General features: G+C 41.3%; 1 protein-coding gene across 8 annotated transcripts in view; it reads right to left on the minus strand.

Annotated features, from left to right (window-relative positions):
• The window catches only part of LOC149465907 (sodium channel protein type 5 subunit alpha-like), a 518,022-nt gene that overhangs the window by 119,762 nt on the left and 372,036 nt on the right, over positions 1-26,224 (minus strand). For 5 of the 8 annotated variants that reach the window (XM_089673130.1, XM_089673127.1, XM_089673125.1 and 2 more), the window contains 2 exons: positions 13,242-13,265; positions 6,573-6,693 (listed from right to left, as the gene is read on the minus strand). In XM_089673130.1, coding sequence (XP_089529256.1) covers positions 6,573-6,693; positions 13,242-13,265 — 145 coding nt within the window. The remainder of the gene's footprint in view (positions 1-6,572; positions 6,694-13,241; positions 13,266-26,224) is intronic. The other 3 variants (XM_089673129.1, XM_089673128.1, XM_089673132.1) reach the window with 1 other exon arrangement.

The following is a 26,224-nucleotide window of genomic DNA, read 5'->3' on the forward strand; positions in this document are numbered from 1 at the left end:
CATGTATCAAGATAAATTTAAATTAAATAATTAAACTTATCGATCAACTCACTTTGGTGATCCCATACCCACTGCAGCCTGAGATTTAGTGGCCAGGGCACAGTTGCTGGCACAGTTGTTGTAGTTAACAGTGGTTTTATGAGCAGTTGAAGACCCCCTGTCAGCTGGAACCTTTCTAGCTCTTTTCCTCGATCCCCTCTCATTACTAAGTGTTTTCACCACAAAACTGTTGCTCGCTAATTGTTTTTGTACCAGTTTGTCTAAAATCTACAGGCTGTAATGTAAGAAATCACAAGGTAGTAGTTTTTAAGATGTTGCAACCACCAGGTATGACTATAACAACCATTGGACAATCTATATCCCTCTATTCTATTGTGCGGGTGAGAAACCAATGAACCCCATGATCACATTGGCATGCTTTATATATTGAGCTATTTGGCTCTTGTGTTAACACATAGGTTCACCTAGTAAAATCACCTCTGAGTATATGTCATTATGGGACAACAATAGGTACTTGGCTCAACAGTAACAGTGAAGGGTCTTGGAGACCCCAGAGAAGGGTCATTGTGGTGTTGCATCAGCTGTCTATTATTTCAGATGCGTAGAGACAAATAAATGCAATAGCACATATTACATTTTTGTCTGTTCACCTGTCCAACACCTTCAAACATATACTACACTGTGAGATTGAATTACTTAAACTGGAGAGTGCAAAATCTGGTACAGTTCTGCATAAAAACCAATCAGCTTCCAGATTTTTTTTGTCAACGCTTACTTGAACAAGCTGAAGTTAGAAGCTGATTGGCTACCATGCACAGCTGCTCCAGATTTTGCACTCTCCAGATTTAGTAAATCAACCCCTGCATGCTAATAAACTTGTACAGTATGTGTTGTCCTCAACATCCAACCAGGTATAAATGTGCAGATTCATTCAGGAAAAGAGACTGGATTGGCAGCAAGGGCAGCACAAACGATTCTTATATACTTATTATTATTATTATTATTATTTTTAATAACAGTGTGTGACCATGCGTTGTTTGATTCAGATTGTCCTGTACTTTGAACAAAGGAGGTTTTTTTGGGATATGACAATCTTGGGGTGTACAGTATACAGGCAGACTACATAAACTGAGGCTGCAATGCAAAGAAATGATTCTGAAATGACTGAGAGCAGTTGCCTAGGCTACTGACATATACACGGGACAAAATAACCTTAAATGTACCACTTTGTACAAAAACAAATCAGCATTTAACATGTTCTAGTATTTGATCAGTAGATGGCAGTGCAGACAGTACAATACTGGTACTATACCTTTGCTTTACATGTTTTGCTTGTCATTTTGCTATCAGTAAGTAAGATTGGACTTCCTTTTCTTGTCACATAATTATTCCTGTAACTTTGGATTTTCTCACTTACTTGCAATTTGATTCTGACCTGGATACAGCAAAGAGCGCTCAAAATTCAGCTAAATCTATTTTCATAAAAGAAACCTGTGCTGAGAGACATAAAGCGGCTGGCAAAGCCAACCTGTCCTTCTAAAAATGCTAGCTGCCTGGCTGTCTTACTGCCTTGGCTTCATTACTTTTTACTTTGTGACCCTGTGTCACTGACATTATGCAGATCAGGAGCTAAGACTTTACTCTGATTTCACTGGCTGGAAGATTGTTTCTAGTTCAGTGATTCAGAAAGTATTTAAGCCAGTGACATACAGACAACTTGCATTTTTAGAAGATTAGCAATTACAGCCTACAATGCCTTTCATGACATCTCTCCTTTGAAAACCAACTGAACCTTAAGTTTGAATCAATTAAATACATTTTAGGTAATTCAAAACAAAAGTTATGCAAAGTCTTAGGCCCCATTCAAATGGGGCGGACCGGTCAGCGGATCCGTTTGCTCAGCGGGGGATCTCTCCGCTGATCCCCACTGAGCAAGTGGATGACAGGTCTGTGTCCGCTCCGCCGCAGAGCGGACACAGACACAGCCTGCTTTTTCCTATGGGGCAGTCAGATGGAAATAGACTGCCTGTCCATTTCCACACGACTGTCATCCGATCCCCCTGATGGATAGGGAACAGATCCCCATCCATCTGTTTTTGGCGTACAGGATGCTGGTGGATGTTAGCGGTCCATAGAGGTCTATGGATCGGGTCCACCTGAAAACTGACAGGCAGACCTGATCAGACCTTTAGTGTAAAAGGGGCCTTAGGCTGGCTTTACATTGGGTGGACTTACTAAAACTGGAGGACACAGAATATGGTGCAGCTGTGCATAGCAACTAATCAGCTTCAGTTTGCTCAATTAAGCTTTGATAATAGAACCTAGAAACCAGGGGTGGACTGGCAACTCATGGGGCCCCCGGGCAATAGGGGATCATGGGGCCCCTGTGTCCTTGCCCACACTCAAACCACACCCAAAAAAGCCTATGAAAGGTACCAAGGGCATCTCATGGGGCCCCTACTGACCCCGGGCCCTCGGGCAGTGCCCGAGTTCTCAAATGGTCAGTCCGCCCCTGATAGAAACTGATTGGTTACTATGCACAGTTGCATAAGCTTCTGTGTGCTCCAGTTTAAGGAAATCGCCTCAGTCCGGTGCATCCAGTTCAGCAGATACTATCTGAAATTCACTCAGCAGACGATCCTGTCCAACAAAAGTCAACCATGCAATATATATAATAGCCGCAGCAGGAGATTAGCATCCTAGCTGTATAGCATGGATGGAGGAATCTGTTTTTTGAATGAATGAATCAGTGTATGGCCAGCTTTATAATTCAGCTGTGGAAGCAGTGGTCTCTCTGAAAAGGTCCGACATCCCCCTGCTCAGTTAGACTTATTGGGGTTGATTTACTAAAACTGTTTTTTTTTTGTCAAAGTTTAACTGAACAAGCTAAAGTTAGAAGCTGATTGGCTACCATGCACAGCTGCACCAGATTTTGCACTCTCTAGTTTTAGTGAATCAATCTCATAGTGTAGTCAGAACTCAAGTCCTGACTCAACAGGGAGCATGTCAGATGTCTGCAGAGAGATCACTGCTTCCACACAGAAAGAAAGGGTCCTTCGTGCTGGAGTTGCTATTTAAAACTGGACTTTGCGCACCTTAACTGAACTGTTGTATTTTAACTATAAAAGCTATTTTGAAAACTGACACCAAATTGGGGTGATATCCTAGTAGGTCTCATAAATAAAAAGATAATATCATGTGTGCAAGCTGTAAAGTTTAGGTCTCTGGTAGACATAGGCCTACATTCCAAAGTTATTGATTTATGGAAATGGAAACAACCAATATCTATAACATAAAAAAGAAAGAATAAATGAAATCTTGTACATTTCTGTCTGTACCCGAAAACAAGATTTTATGCTGTTTGAATCGCATAATTATCAATTCATGGCATGAGATGCAGACACACATATGAAGAAGTTGGCTTTTCCCCACATTGTTCTTTCTGCCAATATATCTCTTTACAGAAATGCACTAGAGCTCAGTGGAATAGTTTTCCCCAAGTCTTGTCACTGTCAACGTGGTTGACATGTTGGGAAAAATATAAATAAAAGCTTGCACAAATAAAAAAAATGATTTCATATACTTGGTACAATCTTCACATGTATTACCACAAACAGTTATTTGAATACAGTAGTTTCCACAACTGCGGTCCTCTAAAGTGGAACGGACATTGTGAATTAAATTACAATAAAAGTAGTGCCTTTGGACAATCTACAAGTAGGTCAAAGAAGTCCAGGTATTTGACTACCAGAGGCACAGTTCTGCCCATCAGCATCTACTGAATAGAATGTCTGATCTAGGGAGTACTTTTTTATTAACTCTGCATAGTGGGGAACAGTATGGAGGGCCTTTACTAAAAGTCAAGTGTATGTAAACCTTAACAGAGAACTTCTCCTATTTGGTCCCTTTTGGTCCAGTAATTATACCATTGAAAGTGTCTTGTTATATCTGTTTGAAAAATACGGGGAGAAAAAAGTCTTATCTCAACTAGTCTAATCAGCCCTCCCAGTTCTGCCCTTGAACTACAGAACATCTCCTATGGAGTGGCGAGAAGGAGATGTTCTGTATTTCAGCAAAGACAACTGGGCAGGACTAACACCATTCCTTCCCACCTGTGTAGAAAAGGCACCATGTTGTCAGCACATAAACGGAAATTTGGAACTCAGTGCATTTTTTGCTAATGTGATCACAACAGTACTAAAAAGTGCTAAACCATATAGGCTAATCTTCATATGATGTAAATATGTATGATTCTATATAGTATAATGTAGTCTCTGGTCCCACTCTTAGATTTGATAAGAAAGTCTGGTGCTTTAAAACGCATCATCCTATTGGTGAGAGAGTGCGTTTCCATGATCAATCCCCCTCTGACACAGTCGCCCAGCTGATGGCCTCACCACCTCCGGTTCACGGTGCTGCCGATTACATCACTTCCAGACCCTAAACACTACACAGAGCAGCCATCTTCTTGGTGTCTCCCTGGCTTGTTATATGCGAGACCGCCACGGAGCGCTACTGCGGGTCCAGCAGCCGCCATTCAGTGTTCCCCTTCCAGTTGGTATGTGCTCACAGATTCCACCTTCGCCACCAGTGCTGTGATACTTAGCTGTGTACAGAGGTTGGATGTGATCTTTTGTTTACACAAGACTGTGATTTTGCAGTGACTATGCTATTAAACTGCTATCATACGGCTTTTAAATAGACTTTTTTTGGAAGCAAGATTTATTCCTTTATCCCTCACTTTTTATTACAGTCATGGGCACCTTCTGCTTATTAGTGCGCAGCATACAGTTTTCTTTGTGCATTTTCTGCTGACTGCTTTAATTGATAAAACATAAGGAAATGTGCATGTATTGAGATGTAATAAATATATATTTTTTTTTTTTTTCAAGTTGGCCTTATATACTTTAAAGTGCTATTAAATATAAAATAAAAAATGTATTATATTGCAGCTTACAAATTCTTAGATTTGGTGGCTACATACATTTTCTTTTTTTTAGGACTTTTTTCTTTTATTTTCACCTGTCCATTTGGCCAGTAAGTCTGTTGTTTTTCAACTTTCTTGACTATTGCACCAGAGATAGGCTCGTCCACTTCCCCATTACCACCATTACCGTTCCGCACCAACCCCCTTCCCCTTAACCAATTATACTAACAAAAGACATAACACCAATTTTGGAGTAAATGGCCAACATGGCCTTTTATTAACAACTCAAGTTACAATACACCAACCATTCCTTATAACAGAAACCCACATAATTGTTGTTGGTCTTCGAAGGCACCCCAAAACGATCCGAAATGCACCTGCGGACAACCATATACACTAGGCCTCCAGCCGCAACCAACCAGCTCGGAGACAACCATACCGTCCGCAGTGCAGCACCACCACCTTCCAGTTAAACCTTGGTTAACTGGGAATGTCCCCGGGCATCCCATACCACGGATGGGTCCCACACCATTGTTGTTTACCTTTCAAATAAGAACCGCCTCCAAAGACCAACAACCGCCACCAACCATTCCTTGTAACAGAAACCCACAGAATTGTTGTTGGTCTTCGAAGGCACCCCAAAACGATCCGAAATGCACCTGCGGACAACCATATACACTAGGCCTCCAGCCGCAACCAACCAGCTCAGAGACAACCATACCGTCCGCAGTGCAGCACCACCACCTTCCAGTTAAACCTTGGTTAACTGGGAATGTCCCCGGGCATCCCATACCACGGATGGGTCCCACACCATTGTTGTTTACCTTCCAAATAAGAACCGCCTCCAAAGACCAACAACTGCCCATGAACCAACATAATCCCCCCTCTACCTGGAGGGACCCAAAACTCACCCAAACAGGGAGGGCAGGAGGGAAGCTCACACTCTTGCCGTCCAGCTAACTGACTCCCCCTCACAGAACCTCCCATCCTAAGGTGCAGCAAAACCCCACCTACACCAACCTCTACCAATCAGCTACCCCCCACTAACAATAACAAAATCCTCCTGGAGCTACCTTAACCCTTTCTGCTCTTCCTTCCCCCACTCTGGGCCTAGTCATGTATGCCCTGCGCTATTTCTTCTTTCTTTCGCTACGGGCATTTCTTTAATAGACCAATCTGTCCAGGAAAAGTGTCAGTTAGAGAGTTGAGACAAACCATTTACCACTGATGGGGGCTTAGAAATGATCAGCTTTTATTCATTTATGTAAAACCTTTCATCTAAAGAAAAAAAAAGTATTGCGGAACTGCTTTAAAAGTGTTAGCTGGAGTTCAGCTATTTGTTATCTAAATCTGCTAATCTAAAACGACCTTCTCCTCAGCTGTCCACAGTTGTCTCCGTTGCTCCTCCATCACCACCAGGTGAAAATAAAGGAAAAAGCCTAACATATTAAAAAACAGAATGCAGCCACCACATCTAAGCATTGATAAGCTGCAATATATTCAATTTTTGTTTTTGGGTTTAATACCGCTTTGTTAGAGTTTCAGTTCCTATGCATTTTTTGTGCAGTTTGTACTTAGATTTTCCAGTTTACAGAAGGAAAATGGCATATATCTTTTACTGGAAAAATACGTGTAGTCACTATACCTTCTGTAAAGCATTCCTCTGGATCCATGTACTCTTCAGAAGAGTCAGGCTGCTGTTCAATAAATTCCCGAGACTTCCTCAGATCCACAGTGCTGCATTCAGAAATGCTATCATCTGATTTCTACAAGAAATAAACACAATATTAGTGAGTGGGTGGGAAGAAGGTCTTCTAATAACTTTTGTACATATGTTCATAGTAAGTAAGCTTCAAAGTTGGTCATTGTATGCTCATTCATTTATTTAGGGAGCACATTTTTCACGTACTTCAGTCCGGCAGGCATTAATGCAGCAGGCAGTACACGTGTATGTTCTATTTTAATCCTTTTAGAGTAAGCTATTTCTACCTAAAAAACAGACTACCATTATGATGAAACAACTGTTGTGTTTTCCTGTTTGTCGGCATGTCTCTGCTATTTGTACACTCTAGTTTATTTAAAGGTAGCTGAGGAAGTGGGGATTACAATGACATTACTATGCCATGTAATATTAGAAAAGGAATGTTCCATCCCTTTCAAGGCTCATCTGTGTGCAGTGCTACATTGTATGGTCTGACTTCTTCCCCATGGCCCAGTTAATAATCCAATCTGATTAAAGAATTATAATTTGTCTACTTGAGTTTTACAATATCTCGGAGATGTATACATACAGCAAAATATTTCATCTTCAGTAATTAAAGATTATCAGGAAACGTCAGGATATATCAGGTCTGATTCAATAACAGTAGAAAGAGAAGTGACTTGCCTGTAAAAACAAAGTTGAGACAGGACTCTCAAAAATACGTGATTCTTAGTGTACCACCATGCATCTTGCAAATGCGCACATTCATGATCGCCAAAATACTGCAAAATACTGCAGCACCATGCAGTTTAGTGCGGTGCGACTTTAAAAATTGTTCCTGCACATTTTTGTGTGCTCCATGCACACAGGGGCGGACTGACAACTCATGGGGCCCCCGGGCAATAGGGGATCATGGGGCCCCTGTGTCCTTGCCCAAACTCAAAAAAGCCTATGAAAAAGATACCAGGGGCATCTCATGGGGCCCCCTACTGACCCCGGGCCCTCGGGCAGTGCCCGAGTTTCCAAATGGTCAGTCTGCCCCTGCATGCACATATTGAAATGAACTGGCTGCCCTAAAACGCAACGTGCAAAAAAGCACCAACGCACCTCATGGAGTGAATGAGTGCTCAAGGATAAAGATGATTTTTTTTAATCATAAAATCCTTTTCTTCACATTAACAGAAGGACATGGCACCCACCTCTCTGCATTTGCTGTTCTTGTGTGCTTAAACTTTTTTTTTCTACCCCCTACACTAAAACTTCCTGATGCATGCAACACCAAAAAATCTGCAAGTTGTTTTGAAAATAAAAAATATTTATTCTGTTACTGGAATGTAATTGAATTGCACTTCCTGCTTTCTGGAGGCACTGATAATGCACCCTGGGAAGGCTACACCACCTGTGCCTTTCAGAGAACTCTTGTCAGTACATTGCATGATCCCAAATGACAAGGCAATTTTCTTTTACCCACAGATGACATGAAGCTCCCAAATAAAATGCAATGAGTGCAGGATTTTCCTGTGTGTCATTTTGGCAATGGGGAAGGGGGCAGTATCAGATTTCTCTGCCCTTAGTACAAAAGCCATCAAGAGGAGAGTGGTGAAGAAAGCATTGCAAACATATTCCAGAAAAAGCAAAGCAGAGCTATGTCCTCCAATAAACATAAAATAAATAAAAATTCCCAAACTACAGCTTTAATATTTATTGCTTATTTGCTCCAGATAAATATTCTAACACACTTGTATATCATCAGCTATGAACAAAACAAATCTCCCCTAGTGAATGCAGCCAGTCTATGAATGTCTTATCGTTATAAACCTAGGGCCTCATGCATAAAAGTGTGTGAAGAAGTTAGCCTGTTGCCTGTGTCAGCAAATCAGGTTGTCCCTATCGATCTCCCATAGTGTGCTGGGAATTAACAAGTAGAATGCTTTATTCAGCACGTTCCCCTACGTCCTACCCTCTGTCACTCTTCCTGCACATACTGCCCGCTAACTAATATTTATATAAACTGTCTTTAGTGTTTCAATTAAGAGATCACAGTGTGGGAATATATATTATCAATCTGTAGAGAATATGCTGTGCATCATATTCTTGTTCATCTCACCCACTAAATGTAAAATATATCTTTGTCAATAAATATTAAAGAGGTAGTGTTGAGTACCTTTTTTTTTTTTTTTGAGCGCTTTTGGCGGTGGAGGTAAAAAAATTAAAGAGATAAATTTTGAAATGAAAATATCAACAAGGAAAGTGTTATAGTATAATTAAAAAGACAGCACAGCCAACTCTATAAGTGAAAAATAGTTATATAAAAAAATGTTTTAACATGTTAATATTTATTGATAATAAAAGTTAGGTTTTTACATTCAGTGAAATGCTCTCCATACATACTACCCACTATCTTACCTTCAGCACCCCTGGCCACACATACTACCTACTGTCATACCCTCCGCACTCCTCTCCACACATACTACCCACTGTCATACCTTCCGCACTGCTCTCCACACATACTACCCACTGTCATACCTTCCGCACTCCTCTCCACACATACTACCCACTGTCATACCTTCCGCACTGCTCTCCATACATACAACCCACTGTCATACCTTCTGCACTACTCTCCATACATACAACCCACTGTCATACCTTCTGCACTATTCTCCATACATACAACCCACTGTCATACCTTCTGCACTGCTCTCCATACATACAACCCACTGTCATACCTTCTGCACTGCTCTCCATACATACAACCCACTGTCATACCTTCTGCACTGCTCTCCATACATACAACCCACTGTCATACCTTCTGCACTGCTCTCCATACATACAACCCACTGTCATACCTTCTGCACTGCTCTCCATACATACAATCCATTGTCTTACCTTCTGCACTGCTCTCCATACATACAACCCACTGTCATACCTTCTGCACTCCTCTCCATACATACTACCACTGTCATACCTTCCGCACTGCTCTCCATACATACAACCCACTGTCATACCTTCCGCACTGCTCTCCATACATACAACCCACTGTCATACCTTCTGCACTCCTCTCCATACATACTACCACTGTCATACCTTCCGCACTGCTCTCCATACATACAACCCACTGTCATACCTTCTGCACTGCTCTCCATACATACAATCCATTGTCTTACCTTCTGCACTACTCTCCACACATACTACCTCTACTGTCACACCCTCCACACTCCTCTCCGCACAAACTACTTACTGTCATATCCTCTGCACTCCTCTCCGCATATACTACCCACTGTCATACCCCCCACACTTCTTTTTGCACATACTACCCACCAATACCCTCCACAGTCCTCTATTGACTGCCCACTGTCATGCCCTCCGCATATACTGCTTGCTCTCATACCCTGTGTACTCCTCTCTTGCCCACACAGAACACTGTCATGCTTACCACAATCCTCATCTGCACATAATGTCTGATAAACACTTCTTTAACATTGTTCGTTATATCACAAATTTTAAGTCAGTCATACATAGATCGAAATTTGGCCAGTTCAGCAGGGACGAGGTATGGGCAAGCTGGTTATACAAAAGCCGATCTAGCGATTGACTGGTGTACAGCCAACAGGTGTTTTTTTTCCCGAATGATTAGTGCCACCAACTATTGCGGGGTACACACTATAACCCAGTGGGCTGAACGAAAAAAATTACAGATCGCGGTACTAACACAAGCGACATTAGTACGGTAATTTCTCCTACTGAGCTATGGTATTTTGACAGGGGTACTACCCTTCACCAGAACACACTGATCAGCGCTCGCGGTCATTGGCTGTGAGTGCTGATAGGATGCTAGGTCAACAGAAGTGGGTTGTGAGCCCGGCTTTTGTTGGACAGGGAGCTGTACATAGGCCGACAGTCCCAAACGTACCATTTTTATCCAATTTTCATCCTGTGTGTATCCAGCCATAGCCAGCAGCAACAATCACTGCATTCTGCCAGCGTGGAGGCTTCCTACAATTCTTCCTTCCTACAATACCACAGTGGGAGGATTCCCCTATCCATATCAAATATGTGGATCGGGGGAAATGGCTAATTTTTTCCTTAAACCTGCTGGTTGAACAAGATCAGATGAATCATGTATGGCCTTCCTTAAGGGTTCTGAAAGAGATATGCCCTTGTTAGCCATTAAAAATCTAAGGGCATTATACATAAAAGTGTGCACTGGGAAAAACAGTAAGATTGCTTCATTCAGATACTCTGATACGTGATTGTATTAAGGGAGCCTCTATGCACACTACTGCCAATTACATCTAAGAGAAAACATTAAGGGATGATTATAAAACACATAGGAGAACGTGCCAAACATTACTGTACAAAACATCTTTATGCCTTTGGCTGCCTTTCTGTTAAACAGATAGTAGACTGCGATTTGTGAATGAACTGTGTGTGCCAAAGTATACATCCCTGCTTAGCACCAACCTCACATCACCGTTGTAATAACTGCACCGTCATGTCTTTTATCAACATACAAATCACGTATTACACAGTAAGATTTAATAAAGAGGAAAAAACAGATGCAACACGGAGATAACTAACAGCAGGGCAGACTGTCTGAAAAGGAATTATGTTGTGACATATGAAAATACGGGGAAACAGACAGAAACCTCCACGTATTGCAATACTGTGTTTAATGCCGAAGTGATATGGCTGGAAATGATTATTTTTTCAAGGAATGTCTAGCTGACATAAAATAATGAGGTTGACTCATAACACAGGTCTCCATATTCTATGAAGTTTAAACCTGACTTTGAATACAGAACACCATAATAAATACACATAGAGACAGTATGCAAAATGGCAGTGGCTGGGGATTCCAGATGTATCAGCCTGGATCTGTAGGAAGATGACATAGGATGGAGTGTAGAATAGCAGAGTTTTAGGAGACAAGGGAATAGATTGCTGCTTGATTCATTTGGCCTAATTTACTAAAGTGTAAAGGTAGGTGAACAGAAATGAAGTAAGCCTGTGTTTATGTCAAACATCCAATGTGGTGTAATGAAAAAAAAACCATTTGCCGTTACAAGAGACCATTGCCATTATCCTACTATACATCTTTCTTTAGTATGAACACGGGCAAAGCACATAGGGCCCTTTCACATATTCTGTGACAGAAGAACACAATTCACAAGTAAGGCCTCGTGCACACAGGGTGCCTGTTTTAGCTCCTCTGATTGCCAGAACTCCTGGCAGGAAAAAGCTGATTAAAAAATGTGCCTAAAGTCACGTATTGCACACACATCTGGCGTTTGAGCATTAAACTGGTTGTAAACCCACACATAAACTATGAACAAAGCATATCCCTCTATAGTGTGTACTTGTCTCAGTTAACAGCAATAAGGCCGGCCATAGATGGAGCAAATTTCTTTTCTTCAGATTTCAGGGAAGAAATTTGCCCCCATCAACAGTCATTGTTGACACAGTAATCCCTTCCGCTGAGCCATTGTGTTCTCTTGACTAGGGAACAGGGGGGGCACAGTGATCATTGCTAGCAGCTATAACAGCCTCTAGTAATAATCGTATGCAAAATCTGGCAGGCTGGCTGTACAACTACAATCAATCAACTTGGATATATTCAGCCTGCCCATACATGATTCGAATCCTGCTAAACGCTGAGATCCCAGCCATCTATGGCTGGCCTAAAAGTAATTTCTGTCTGCTGCCTCATTCCCCTGTTATCTGCATGAGTCACTTCTCACAAGTTTTTCTGACAACAAGAGAATGGTGACAGGGGAGGGACCTCCAGCAGATTGACAGCCTCAGCTCTGTTCCTGTGAGCTGTGTGGAGGGGGGGGGGTGTCTCTTTCCTCCAATCAGTTCTCAGACCTCTCCTCCCTGAGCTCTGCAGTGTGTAACTTCAGCTCCATGTACCATTTTTTTAACTCTAGAAATCTTTATAAATTCAGCACTTTGAATAGGTGTAAAGAAGAGAATACTGTAAATAAAAAGGTACAGCTTATGTAGGAGGATTTGTTTCCTCTCTGTGTATGACCTGAGGTCAGTCAATTCACAGGGTATATGTAAGGGTTTATAACCACTTTAATGCATTCCGCTAATGTATTCTGGCCACTGAATTGCATTAATACTCAAACGCTAGATGTATAGATGTACACAGTGTTTGACGCTTTTAGCCTATAGTGGAGACACCGTAATACAGGAAGTGTGATATTAGCCTGACCACCAAGTGAAAATATAGGGAAAGAAGCCTAAAAAAGAAAACTAATGCAGCCACTATATTTAAAGATTGGTAAGCTTGATATATAACATTTTTGTTCTTGGGTTTATTACTGCTGTTATATATGTCTGTTGTATTTTCCTGGCGTTCAGAGAAAGTACATACATAATGAGTAAATACAGCTGACCCTGTGTACAAAAGGCTAAAGAACCTTAAAATACTTTGATACCATTGCAATAAGAGGATGTAAGAAAACCTTTGTTTGCTCCATTCTGACACAGTAATATGTAGGTTAATACATGTACAGTAGTGTATAAAGCGATAGGAAGATCTTCTGCCTGTATAAAATCTCCCATACTGTCAGATTCCATACAACATAAAACAAATACTGGACATACCTTTTTAAGTACATCATCCGATTGCTTAGAGTTATTATCAGCCAAGGGAAGCGTAAGCAAAGATAAACACAAAATAAGTATTACATTCGTTATTACAAAACACGAGCTGCAGAAAGAAATAAATGATAAAATAATCCTCTATCATATGTCAGACCATAGAAGACCAAGGTATGAAAGTATTTGGTTTAATCATTTGCACAATGTCAGCGTTACAAGAAGACCAGGACCTTTGCATCAAGACTTCAATACAAGTGACAACGGGCGGATCATCTTTAGCACCGTCACACTGTACTGTTGTATAGTTCATAGCAGATCAGGCACAGAGTAAATTTGATACTTCATTTCAGTGTAGGTGTGATTTCTCTTTTAACAGTTGTGCGCAGACATGAATAAACGCAGAACAAAAGCAAATAGATTCTCATCCCATAAACGATATTTAAAGGATATATGTGCCACCTCTACCACCCACTCCCTGCCCCCCCCCCACCCACACACACACACACACACACACACACACACATACCTTAGACTGAGTTTACACAAGTGGAAAAGGGGTGGTAAAAACAGAAATTTAAAACAGTAACTTGTCACATCACATTTGGCAGATGGTGCTGCTCGCTGAACCTGCCCATTGAAGTCAATGGAATTTCAGCATAACTGAGTGCCAACCATTAGGCATGCGATAGCAAGATGTTATTGCAATGATAAATACCCCTTGAGATTGAAAAAAAAAGGCATCAAGGAGACAACTGTATCATATCCAGAATGCCTCTAAACTTCCTCTGAAAAGTGATCCAACACAGATCCTGTGACCACACATGTGAAAGAAACCTTACTGTGGTTTTCTCATCACATTAAACAATATACACCTCATATCAAGATGAAAGCAAGTTCCTTACTGACCTCACTGGCTGACAGTAGGAGGCAAATGTGGACCTCCTTTTGAAAACTCTAATTGCCTGGCTGTGATGTATAAGAAGTACACACATCAGGAAAGTCATATTTGTTTCAGATTAGTGACTCATGGTTTTAGGGTTAGTTTGAAACACTAATCTGGAACGAATATGCAAAATTTTCTTTGACTTTCCTGATTGTGTCTAATATAATAAAATGGCCACTGTATGTTGCCCCCTGAAGAGTGATCCGAGGTGAATATCTCTTCAGAAGTCTTTGGAAAATGACGAAGAGGCCTGTTTTAACCTCTAAAAACCTGCACCACCACACCGTATCCGGTTGAAGCACAACCCTATTTAGCTGAAAGTGTTATATTTGGCAGGACGATAGTGCCTATCAGGCACGACACTAGGAATTCATTTTGCTGTGCCTCAATCTAAGGTATCGAGGCTGTGACATACTGCATGTACACCCCCATCCACTGCCTTTGATGCTTCAAGGGGAGCAGTAAAAACACTCCCCATCAGTAAACAAGGCCTTAAAGAGGGGAGCCTGATAGCCAAGCAGTTAGAGTTTCCAGAAGTAAAGCTCAGCTGGACACATTTCCTAATAACAGGATGTCCCTTGATCCAGTGAGGCTGATCTACTAAACACGTTGACAAACTTCACTCAAAAGATTGTGTGAATATTCATATCATTTATCCAGTTATGGAAAAAGGAAACACCTTTGTACACCCAATAATGTGCAGATTTGAACATGACTGGATAATTAAAGTGAAAATTCACACCATTTTTTAAGTGAGGCTTCTCAGCCCCTTTAGTAAATCAGGCAAAAAGTTTTTTATATTCTCTTAGTGAGCAGGAATTTACAAAATGAGCCATTTACTACCCGTATTCACTTCAGGTTTTTTTTTAATTTCTCTTTTCTGTCTCCAAAGTAATCATGTTGGATACCTAATCATGTGCACATGCTTTTCACATGACTAAATAATTTAAAGTGGTTGTATACTTCATGTCACACATGAAATATGAACAAACCATATCTCTCAGTAGTGTGAACTTTTCTCGATTAGGAGAACTAAGTATAATTTCCATCTGCTGTTTTGTTCCTCTGCTATCAACATGAGTCACTTCTGACAAGTTTTCCTGACACCAAGAGAAAAATGGTGACAGGGAAGAGACCTCCAACAGATTGACAGCCCCTGCTCTGTTGCAATGAGCTGTGTGAAGAGGGTGTGTCTCTTCCCTTCAATCAGCTCTGAAAGCTCTTCTCACTGAGCTGTACAGAATGTAATTTAAGCTCTCCGCCCCCTTTTTGCTGAATTTTTAGGCCAGCTTTACTTTGATTGGATATAGAGAAGAGAATACGGCAGATAAATTGGTACAACTTCTAAAGGAGGATTTGTTTCATTGCTACGTATCACCTGAAGTATTCACTGGGTATTTGTAAGAGCTTACAACCACTTTAAGGCTCAGGTCAATCTACTGCAGGGGTGGACTGACCATTTGGAAACTCGGGCACTGCCCGAGGGCCCAGGGTCAGTAGGAGGCCCCATGAGATGCCAATGGTACCTTTTTTCATAGGCTTTTTTGAGTTTGGGCAAGGACACAGGGGCCCCATGGTCCCCTATTGCCCGGGGGCCCCATGAGTTTTCAGTCCGCCCCTGATCTACTGTGATGTGTTTTTGACTTGATTTGTAGTGTGAATACGTAGTGCGACTTTGATTGCATTTTGTATGTGGTTTCTATATTCTGTGTGGACAAATCACACTGTAAATAACACCAAAATAGTACAAGCACCTTTTCCAAGATCACACCACTTGGGGGTGTATTGATATGAACATTGAAAATAATGTGATTTTCCTTGTCATGCGATTCTGTGTGAATCAAGTTGCATCTGAAATCGCACTAGTGAGAACCAGTATTAAGTCAATATTCACATAATTTATTGTATGAAGAGTTTCATATTCCCTAGCAAATCAGCTCAAGACCCTTGTTGCAATGCTATTCTTTACTTTAAAAGTGTATAAAATAAAAATGCAATCCTGAAAATACAAAAGATCACACTGTTCCTCCAGCAAATATGAAATGAAGTCATCTGGCAATGTGGAGAGTGAGTGGCATAAACAAGTAGGTGATGGATGGGGACCTATCAACACTGTCAAAGGACTTCAGCACTGCACTCACATCCCGCAGTAACATCTCTAATGGAGCAGATAGTAAAGTGTTGGAATGGAGAAACATGAGCAGCTGCAAGGAAGCTGCCAGGCAGGTGTGTTGAAAGAACTCTACAGCACATTACAGGTAATCTACTAAAAAAAGGTCCAGGAGGTGACAAAGAGTGAAGTCACTTCAAAAACATGTCTTCATTTCCTCCATCACTAGTAACACGTCTCCATGCCCTCTGAACACATCTATATTGACTAGCTATGTCACTAAACTTAACTGATTAAAGACTGGCACTTTTTTACCCTCCATTAAAATAAATGGGCTACACAGACCAAAACCTGTGCAGAAGATTTTAATTTCCATACTGTGGCTTTATATCAGTCCCTAGTATAACGTATTACAGAGCAGGTATATTGAGGAACAAACCCCCGGAAAAAAAGAAATATTTTGAAGACATATACCGTATTTAGAGGTTATTTATATGGCTGCTAGGATTATAAACAAGGCCTCTTCAATAAAGTATATCTAAAGCCAAAACTTATATAGAATAGCAGTTAAAAACCCTGGCAATATTCTTTTTCTTCTTTTGTTTTTGCTTTATGTGCCCCATTAGGGGGATTTTGTGTGACTTGCTGCTTTGGAGATACAACAGGAAGCAGGGGGAAATCTCTCCAAAGTGAGGGGAAAGCCCCTCTTAGACAGCTATCACCAGAATCAAAGTCCCCATTAAACGATATCCCCTGTGTTTCTGTGACAAAAAAATGTAGTTTGCCCTATTCAATTTCAATCGTGGCATCAATGGTCACAAGGACAAATAGAGAGTGCATCTACTTAGCTTGGACATAGACAGCTAGAAAACCTGGACATAGAGAAATGTCAGTACTCCAACAATGTTCCATAAAAACCATTAACTGAAGTCCCACGCCAAGGTTTCTCAAGTGACAGAAGTCATTCTGGAACATTGTTGGCTTTTCTCTACGTCTGGACTTAGTCAAGCACCCACCACTTAAAAGAGAGTTACATTGTGGCCACCCTGGGCAGGCGTTGCATAGAGGGGATGATATAGTGGTGGGATCTGTCAAGGAGCTTTCAGTAGATTTCATGGAACGGGATTAACACATTTATTGTCAAAGCCCCAGACTCCTTTCCGGGGCCTTTTGGGAAATGCACACAGTCCTTTTTTTTATTATTTCTTTTTGTATTTTATTGACCTTGCTTATATTTTTTGTTACATATAGTTGATGGCGGCCTTTATAGGTCTGCTGTCTTTGGTTTCTCTGATTGCTCATCTCTGTTGTGTACGATTACTATTTATTTAATATGGAAAAAAGGGGTTACATGAGGTCAGTTTAGTGTGGTCTGATTTATTAAAAACTTGAAAAACCAGACCTGGATTAAGCTTTCCCATATAACTGACTGGAGACTTCTTGTGCTAGACATTAGAGGAGATCAGCAGCAGTGTCACCAAATGCCAGGTCCACTATGAGGGTAGTGTAGAGGTTTTAGGATGATCAGAAGTGATGTCAATACATGACGCATGCACAGCAGCAGCAGGTAGACAATAACACTGTGTACTACCATGCATGCACAGTAGCATCAATGTATATATATAGGCCAGTGAGTTCCAATTAGACTTGTTGCAACGGGACATGACCTTCAATTTACTTTCCCTGCTAGTACACCCCCCCCATAGACTCTGCCATCTGCAGTGGCATACACAGGCACTGCAAGCCCTGGCCTACCAGCTCACACCACCAACCTCCCTTGCAGCGTCTGCTGTTAACCAGGAGGACTTAATCCAGGGTTACAGCTGACTGTTCCTCACATATGCACCTCTCACCACCACACCTGCAACCACCCTCTTGTCACAAGCACCACCCCAACCCCCCCGATCACTATTGTGCCTACCCTCCTATTCTCAGCACTATGCCTGAAACCTCCCCACTGCTGTGCCTATGTGCCACCCCCAGGGTCGTAGCTACAGGGGTTGCAATTGAGACCCGGCCCCATGCTGCAGAGGGCCCATGTGGATAGGAGGAACGGCAGGGTGACTGCATATAGAGGAATCAATCTCTCTATGTTCCTCCTGCAGCCAGTGAATGCCTGCAGGAGGGAGAGGAGGAGAAGAAGGCATTCAGCAGCTGCAGAAGGAACATGAAGAGATGGATTCCATTGTATGCAGCCTCCCCAATGCTCCTATCCAGCTTCTTATGGTTGCACTCCCTTGCTCCCCCCCCCCCCCATCCCCAGTAGCTGCAGCCTGCAGGGCTTTGAGATAGAGAAGAGTTAGCGCTGGCAGTTCCCCTCTCCCCTTCCAGCACGGACTGGGAGAGGAGAGAGAGCTGCTTCTGTTCCTCCTCCTCCCACTGCTCCCTGTGCTCCTGTGTCTGCTCCGCCAAACTGCATGTGCAGGAAGTTTGAAGGCTAGGCAGAAGAGGAAAGGCACAGCCTGCCGATCCATCCATGCACTGTGAGTGAAGTTCTCTTCCTTCCTTTTTAGACCCCTGATTTCTCACCTATGCTCCCCAACGAGGCTCCTAAAACATTTTAAAAAATAATGTTTAAAACGCAAGGGCCTGCGACCAGGCCCTTGCGATTCGCCACTGAGCTCAGAGGGAAGGGACCCGGTTGGGGGTTAGTGGGGCCCTTCATGGTTTCTTGCACTGGGGTCCTGAAGGTTCTAGTTACGCCACTGGCCATCCCCATCACTCAACGCTCTTCATACCACCATTGACCCCCATTCTTCTCTAACTGCATCACATCTTCACACCAACCACCTCTGTGCCAGACCCCCACTCTCTTCTTCTGCTTTCATCACTTCTTTCCTACATGCCCCCACTTTACTTGCCGCTGCACCAATGACTACCTCTGCGCTTGCTGCCACCCTTGTGCGTTCAGCTCATTCAATGTACAGGCAAACTTTCTTTAGCAGTAAAATAAAGAATCTTGTAAACCTATATTAATTTAAAGTTTCCTGAACCTAATTTAGTATTTATTCTGTTTGCACATGCTGACGCTCTGAAACACAGGGGTGGAGATTAGATAGTATTATTAAACATCTGTGTGAGCTCCAGATCGGTTCCCTATCCTAATGCTGAGTCATGCTGCTGAAAAGACCAGGGCGCAGAGAATGGAACCTCTCCAAGCGTCAGGAGGCCTGCGTGTGTGCATAGTAAAAGGACAAGCATCATTGTCTATTGTGACTCATCCAAACAATATTGTCTTTAAAATGAAGGCGGTAATGATAAAGTCAGGGATGGCAGGCACACAGCTGTTCATTCATTCTCCTTCATCGGTATAATTAAATGCTATGGTACATCCTGATTTCAAGTAGGAGTCTCTACTTCATAAAGTATGGCTAACAAGCCCCTGATGATGCAGTATCGAATCACTGTTGTCCTTAAAGTACCTGTTGTGAAGCTTTATACACATCTGAAACATTAATGTCAAACCAGAAAGTCAATGCATGTACCTCCTGGTAGTGTGCATCAAAGAACAGGCAGGAAAGTCCTACAGCACTCTATTGTGCAAAGCAAAATGTTAGTTAAATTTACTACATGTTCTTTGTCAGAATAACCAAACTGACTATGTAGTTAGCGTCCTAAAAAGTGAATATCAGCTGACAGTTGATAGTGCTGTTAAGAAATGACAGTCTTTATCAAGCCCTAAAATAGGCTTTCTATTGCATCTTATCATGATTCTAATAACATCTACTGCTCAAGTCCTAAAGAAGGAGGAGGCCTTTTCCCCGAATTACGTTGGTTGTTTTTGATGCACTTAACCGATAAACACTTCAAAAAGATCTTTAAGAGATATGAACGTTTGAACTAGGTGCTCCTCAATACCCACCACAGGGCAAAAATATAGCATATAGGGCTTGTTCACACAGGAACTTCTGCTGTGCATCTTCATTAAGATTCAAAACAAACAGGTCTAAGTATTTCTCAAAGTGTTGAAAGCCTGCTTATGAAAATGTCAGTCTCAAAGGTTTGCTATTACAAAAAATTACTCATAGACAGCCTGTAAGTCCCAAAAATTGGGACACGTACACACATCATTGCTACGTTTGTAAAAAATACAAGATGACAAGCTATAGTATGTCTGTTATGGTAATCACTATTCCTAATTAGCTTCCTTGCTAATCTGTGGGATCAGTCTTCATTTCTGATTGCTTTTAGTAATGACAATATGTTATGCAGGAATACAACACAGGAATGCATGCAGTAGGCAAGGTTGGGCTGTCTTTTATGGCACCGCAAACCAATTACACCAATACCAGTCCACTGTAGGTCATATAAATCCAGTGTGTATTTATAATTCCATTTAGTTCTCCTGAATCTATTGGATCTGAAAATAATTGTGTTTGTAATAACATAAGGATACGTTTTATTTAAGAGTGTAACCCAAAAACCTTTAGGCCTTGGGGCAATATTTGACCTATGCCCCTTCATGTAAAATATTTTAAAATGGAACTAAACTCTAAAATTTTAAAAACTTTTAATAAGTTGTGAGCTGGCAGACTCTTTATTGGAGAAGAGACCTGCAATAAAATAAACCTACCTGTCTTCTCACAGTGTTCTGTAGAATGTGCATGCTCAACTTAGTTTACATTCCTTCATAGTGCCTGTGTGCCAAGATGGCTTCACTCCTGAGTATGTTGGGGGTGACATCATCCCACGCCAGTCAAAGGCTGAAGACTAGCACCTGAAAGAAGCCACGGAGAAGATGCTGGCACCGGAAAAGGACCAGCAAAGGTAAGCTTTGCTGAGTTTAGTTCCGTTTTAAGTATATTTACCTTCAAAAGTATCTCAATATTTTAAAATCTATAGATGTTATTAAAATATTACAAGGTGATCCTGCCTCCCAATTATGCTCCTAAAATGTGTCACCCTGGGATTCTGATGAAGACTACAGGTGGCTGTTTTACCAAGCCAGTATGGTCCACTGTGAAAAGTGTCATACAGCCATCCCCTGCGTTCATGTAGACATGAAGTGACTGCAAAGAAGCTGCAAGCGATCACCAGCACTGCGAAGCAACATAGAATAAAAGAAAGGTAAAAATATTTTATTTAAAAATATGGCGATTATTAATGATACACAGTGCTTTAAAGCAGAACTCTAGCTTAATATTGTTTTTGTCAAATCTGCTGGCCAATAGATTAAAAAATAATCTATTAAACAGCAGCTGTTACAAAAACAATACAGCTCTCACTGAAATACTCACCTTCTCTCAGGAGGGAAAATTAGATTATAATGGGGCAGACAGATCAGACAGGGGTCAGTCCTTATTGGTGAGTGGACTGGGGAAAGATGGGGGGAGGGCTATGGCAAGCGATAAGAAGGTTCCCATGTTACAAACAACCATTGGAATTGATACCATTTGTACGAAAATAAAAAAAAATGCAAAATACGTGTGTAAAAGGTGTCAATGTCAATGCCAGAAGTCTGCCAAGCAAAATAGGTGAGCTGGAAGCTTTGGTGCATGAAGAGAACTATGATTTAATTGGTATTGTTGAATCTTGGCTTCATTCTTCACATGATTGGGCCATTAGTATTCCTGGCTATGTTCTCTTATAAAGAGACAGGGTAAAAAGGAAAGGTGGTGGTGTCTGTCTCTATGTGAGAAGTGATCTCAAAGCAAGTGTGGAAGAGGACCTAGTTTCACTCATAATGCTGCAGCCTCATGTGTGATGAGGCTGAAGCATTATGGGTGGAACTGCGCATGGGGTTGCATACAACAAAGGTAATCATTGGAGTTTGTTATAGGCCACCCAGTGTTAATAAGGAGGTGAAGACTCAGCTCCTTGCACTGATCGAAAGGGCTGCAAGGACTGGGACAGTGATAATAATGGGAGATTTTAACTACCTGGAAATTGACTGGAGTAATGGCACTGCAGAAACAGTTAAAGGGCATAAATGTATAAACCTACTCCAGGACAATATTATGGTACAGTTCATAGAGGCCCCAACTAGGAATGATGCTCTGCTAGACCTGCTAATCTCAAACCAAGCAGAGCTTATTATGAATGTCCATATAAAAGAACATCTGGGTAGCAGTGACCATAACATGATTTCAATTATTGTTAGGTGTAAAGAACAAGCACATACAGGAAAAATAAAAACACTCAAGTTTAAGAGCTAATTTTCCAAGGCTAAGAGATGCTCTCCAAGACCTAGACTTGGAGGGAATATTGGCATCACTGAACACAGCACAGAAATGGGAGTCCTTCAAAGAGACTGTATGTGAACACACTGCAAAATATATTCCCATGGGCAACAAGTTTAAAAGGCTAAAAATAAAACCTATGTGGCTTATGGCAAAAGTTAAAAAAGCTAAACAGCCCACTCAGCATATATTACTTCCTGTAAGTGAGGGTGCACTAGAAAAAATGTAGGAATATTTGGTGGCCGCAAGGATCTGAAACCAGTGACTTTAGGAAAGAGGATTAAGGTAGGGGAAACTTAAAGGTTAAGTTCACCTTTTCCAGAAATTAGCAGTAAAGGGGCCCCAGTAGATACTAAAAATCTGTGCAGCTTTGTAAAATGCTCATTAAATTTATTGGTTTAACTGTAGACGATTTGGGGCCCCTCAGAAGCCTGGATAAAAAAACCCTGGTTAACAACCCTCATGTCCTGAATTGTTGATAGAAGGAACACTATCATTGTTTAAACATAACAAAGAATATAACAGAATATGTAAAAAGGAAATCAAGGCCCGCAAAAATTGAAAACGAATGACAGATTGCAAAAGATAGCAGGACAAACCCCAAAAAAGTCTTGAAATATATTAATAGAAAAATGGTCAAGTCCGAGCATGTAGGCCCTTTACAAAATAATCTAGAGTGAGTGGCTGGGGACAAAGAGAAAGAAGATTTATTAAATACCTTCTTCAGCTCTGTACAAAGGAGCATGGGGGAGCTCTTGTCCATACTGGTGATGGTATTGACACAGTGCCAGTTGGTCCACATTGGCTCACAATTGTTATGATCCAGAAATATTTAGACAGAATAAAGGTGAATAAAGCACCTGGACCGGGTGGCATACACCCACGGGTCCTTAAAGAATTGAGCTCTGTCATTTCAAAGCCATTGTTTCTAATTTCTAGGGACTCTTTAATGACTGCCACAGTACCACTGGATTGGAGTAAGGCCAATGTGGTGACTTTATTTAAAAAGGGATCAAAATCTTTACCAAGTAATTAGAGACCTGTTAGTTTAACTTCTATAGTTGGGAGATACTGGAGAGTTTAATAAAATACCACATAGATGAGTTCTTGCTTGCAAAAAATATTTTAACCAACAGACAGCATGGATTCATAAAAGAGAAGTTATCAAACAAATCTGATTTCTTTTTGTGAAGAAATGAGCAAAACCTTGGACAGAGGGGTGGCGGTGGACGTGGTATATTTGGATTTTGCAGACGCGTTTGACTCAGTTCCCCACACACGGCTAATGTGTAAGGTAAAGTCTACAGGCTTGGAAAAATCTGTATGTAAATGGATAGAAAACTGGCTAAAAGATTATATTCAGAAAGTAGTGGTTAATGATTTATACTCTGAATGTTCTAGGGTTGTTAGTGGTGTACCCCAGGATTCAGTGTTGGGACCTTACATTTAATATATTTATAAACTATATAGGGTCTGGGATTAAAAATACTGTTTCAGTCTTTGCAGATGACACCAAGCTTTGCAGTGGAATAGCATCCTTACAGGACGTCCCCAATTTACAAACCAACCTCAATGTACTGTTTAATTGGGCAACTATGTGACAAATGAGGTTTAATGTTGATAAATGTAAAGTTATGCACTTGGGGGCTAAGAATATGCATGCATCATACATACTAGGGGGGTACAACTGGGGGAATCAATGGTGGAGAAGGATCAGGGAGTTCTGGTAGATCACAAGCTTAATAATGGGAGGCAATGCCAAGCTGAAGTTTCTAAAGCAAAAAAATCCTCTCTTGTATTAAAAGAGATATAGACTCCAGAGAGAGAGATATAATTTTACCCCTGTACAAATCATTAGTATACTTCATCTGGAATATGCAGTTCAGTTTTGGCCACCAATTCACTAAAAGAATATTGGGAAACTGGGGAAAGTGCAGAGAAGGGCAACCAAACTGATAAGAGGCATGGAGGAGCTCAGCTATGAGGAAAGATTAGAGGAACTGAATGTATTCTCTCTTGAGAAGAGGAGATTAAGGAGGGATATGATCATCATGTATAAATACATCAGTGGTTCATGTTGTGAACACGGTGTAGAGTTATGCACCGTGAGGTCATCACAGAAGACAAGGGGTTCTTCACAGTAAGAGCTGTGAAAATGTAGAATAGACTCCATCAAGAGTTGGGTCTGGCCAGCTCAGTGGATTGCTTTAAAAATGGTCTGGATTCTTTCTTGAATACACAGAATATAACTGGATACTAACATTTATAGGTAAAGTTGATCCAGGGAATATCCGATTGCCTCTCGGGGGATCACGAAGCAATTTTTTCCCCTGCAGGAGCAAATTGGATCATGCTTTGCTGGGTTTTTTGCCTTCCTCTGAATCAACTGTTTGTATAGGATTATAACTTTTTTTTTATGGTTGAACTAGATGGACTTTTTTCAGCCAGACTAACTATGTAACTATCTAACTGTCCCCTACAGACTCTCCGCTCTTGCAACTTACTGCTGGTTCTCTTCTGATTTACATTACATAATGGCTATCATCATTTACCCTATTTCCTGTGAGCCCAGACTGTGATAAGCACCCTGTTCAAAAAGGGAATGCTGCAGAGTACAGCACTACTGTCACTACAAGAGTGTTGCTCTCTGCAGCATTCAGGACTGCCTACATCATTAAAGCAAGAAGAAAGCTGGCTTTAAAGTAAGTATAAAAGGTATTTTTGAAAACAAAAAGTAACAGAGAAGATAAAGGGAGACTGAGGTGGGCTTTAACAATCTAAATATCTTTCAGTTAATGATAATAGTTAAAGTTTAGGTCTAAAAGTACCATTCCTTTAAGCCCTTGCATGCCAACTAAAGTGTTAAAAAGGCTTGCCTTTAAAAAAATACCATATAGTCAAGGGGCCCAGCAGTGTAAAAACATTGTTCAGACTAAAAATATACAGCTTAGTTTACAACCCTTTAGTCAATCTCTGCTTCCCTTAAACCCGTCCAAAAAACACCCCATGGCAGAGTCACCCTGTCCTAGCATAGCAGCTGAGACACTCTGATGGTTGAGTGTACCCACAACATAACACGAACAAGTGCTGTCCCTTGTTCACAACTGGCACATGTGCAGTGGGCTTTCCTTCCCCCTGTCGCAGCAGTGGCTGAGATCAGCTCTGCTGAGACAGGGTGAAGGACAGTCCACAGCACAAGGTAGAATGCTCATTCCTGTTATGCTAGGGGAGTTGTCAATAGCCAGAGCATCTCAACTTCCATGCCAGGACACGCCAATCTTTCAAGGGGGTAGTTTTATTTGGACAAGAGACAGCAAACAGAAATGCTACTCTCTCCCCCTGTCACAGCAGAACTGAGTTTAGCCACTAGGGGGAGGGAAAGCCCACTGCACATGAGCCAGTTGTAAACAAGGGAGAGCACTTGTTCCTTTTATATCAAGAGATGTGCCATATGGTTACAGTGTCTCCATTTCTATGCCAGGACAGGGTGAATAAAGGGAGTGACTGAGTTTGTCAGGAGGACAGTTTTTTGGACATGCTTGGGGGAAGCAGAGATTGACCTTCAGGTTTGTCATGTAAACTAGCTGTATGTTTATATGCTTGGCAAGTTTTTAACACTACTGGGGGCACTTGGCTGCACAGTAATGTTTTATTAAAAGGCGCACTTACAGTAGCTTTAAACAAAAGACACTAAAGGAGACAGCAAACAGAAATGCTACTTAATTTTTTTATAAGCGGTAATGCCAGGAAATAA

This window comes from Staurois parvus, unplaced genomic scaffold (assembly GCF_062004578.1).
Source record: "Staurois parvus isolate SC_StPar_1 unplaced genomic scaffold, SC_StPar_1.0 ptg000136l, whole genome shotgun sequence".
Classification (NCBI taxonomy): domain Eukaryota; kingdom Metazoa; phylum Chordata; class Amphibia; order Anura; family Ranidae; genus Staurois; species Staurois parvus.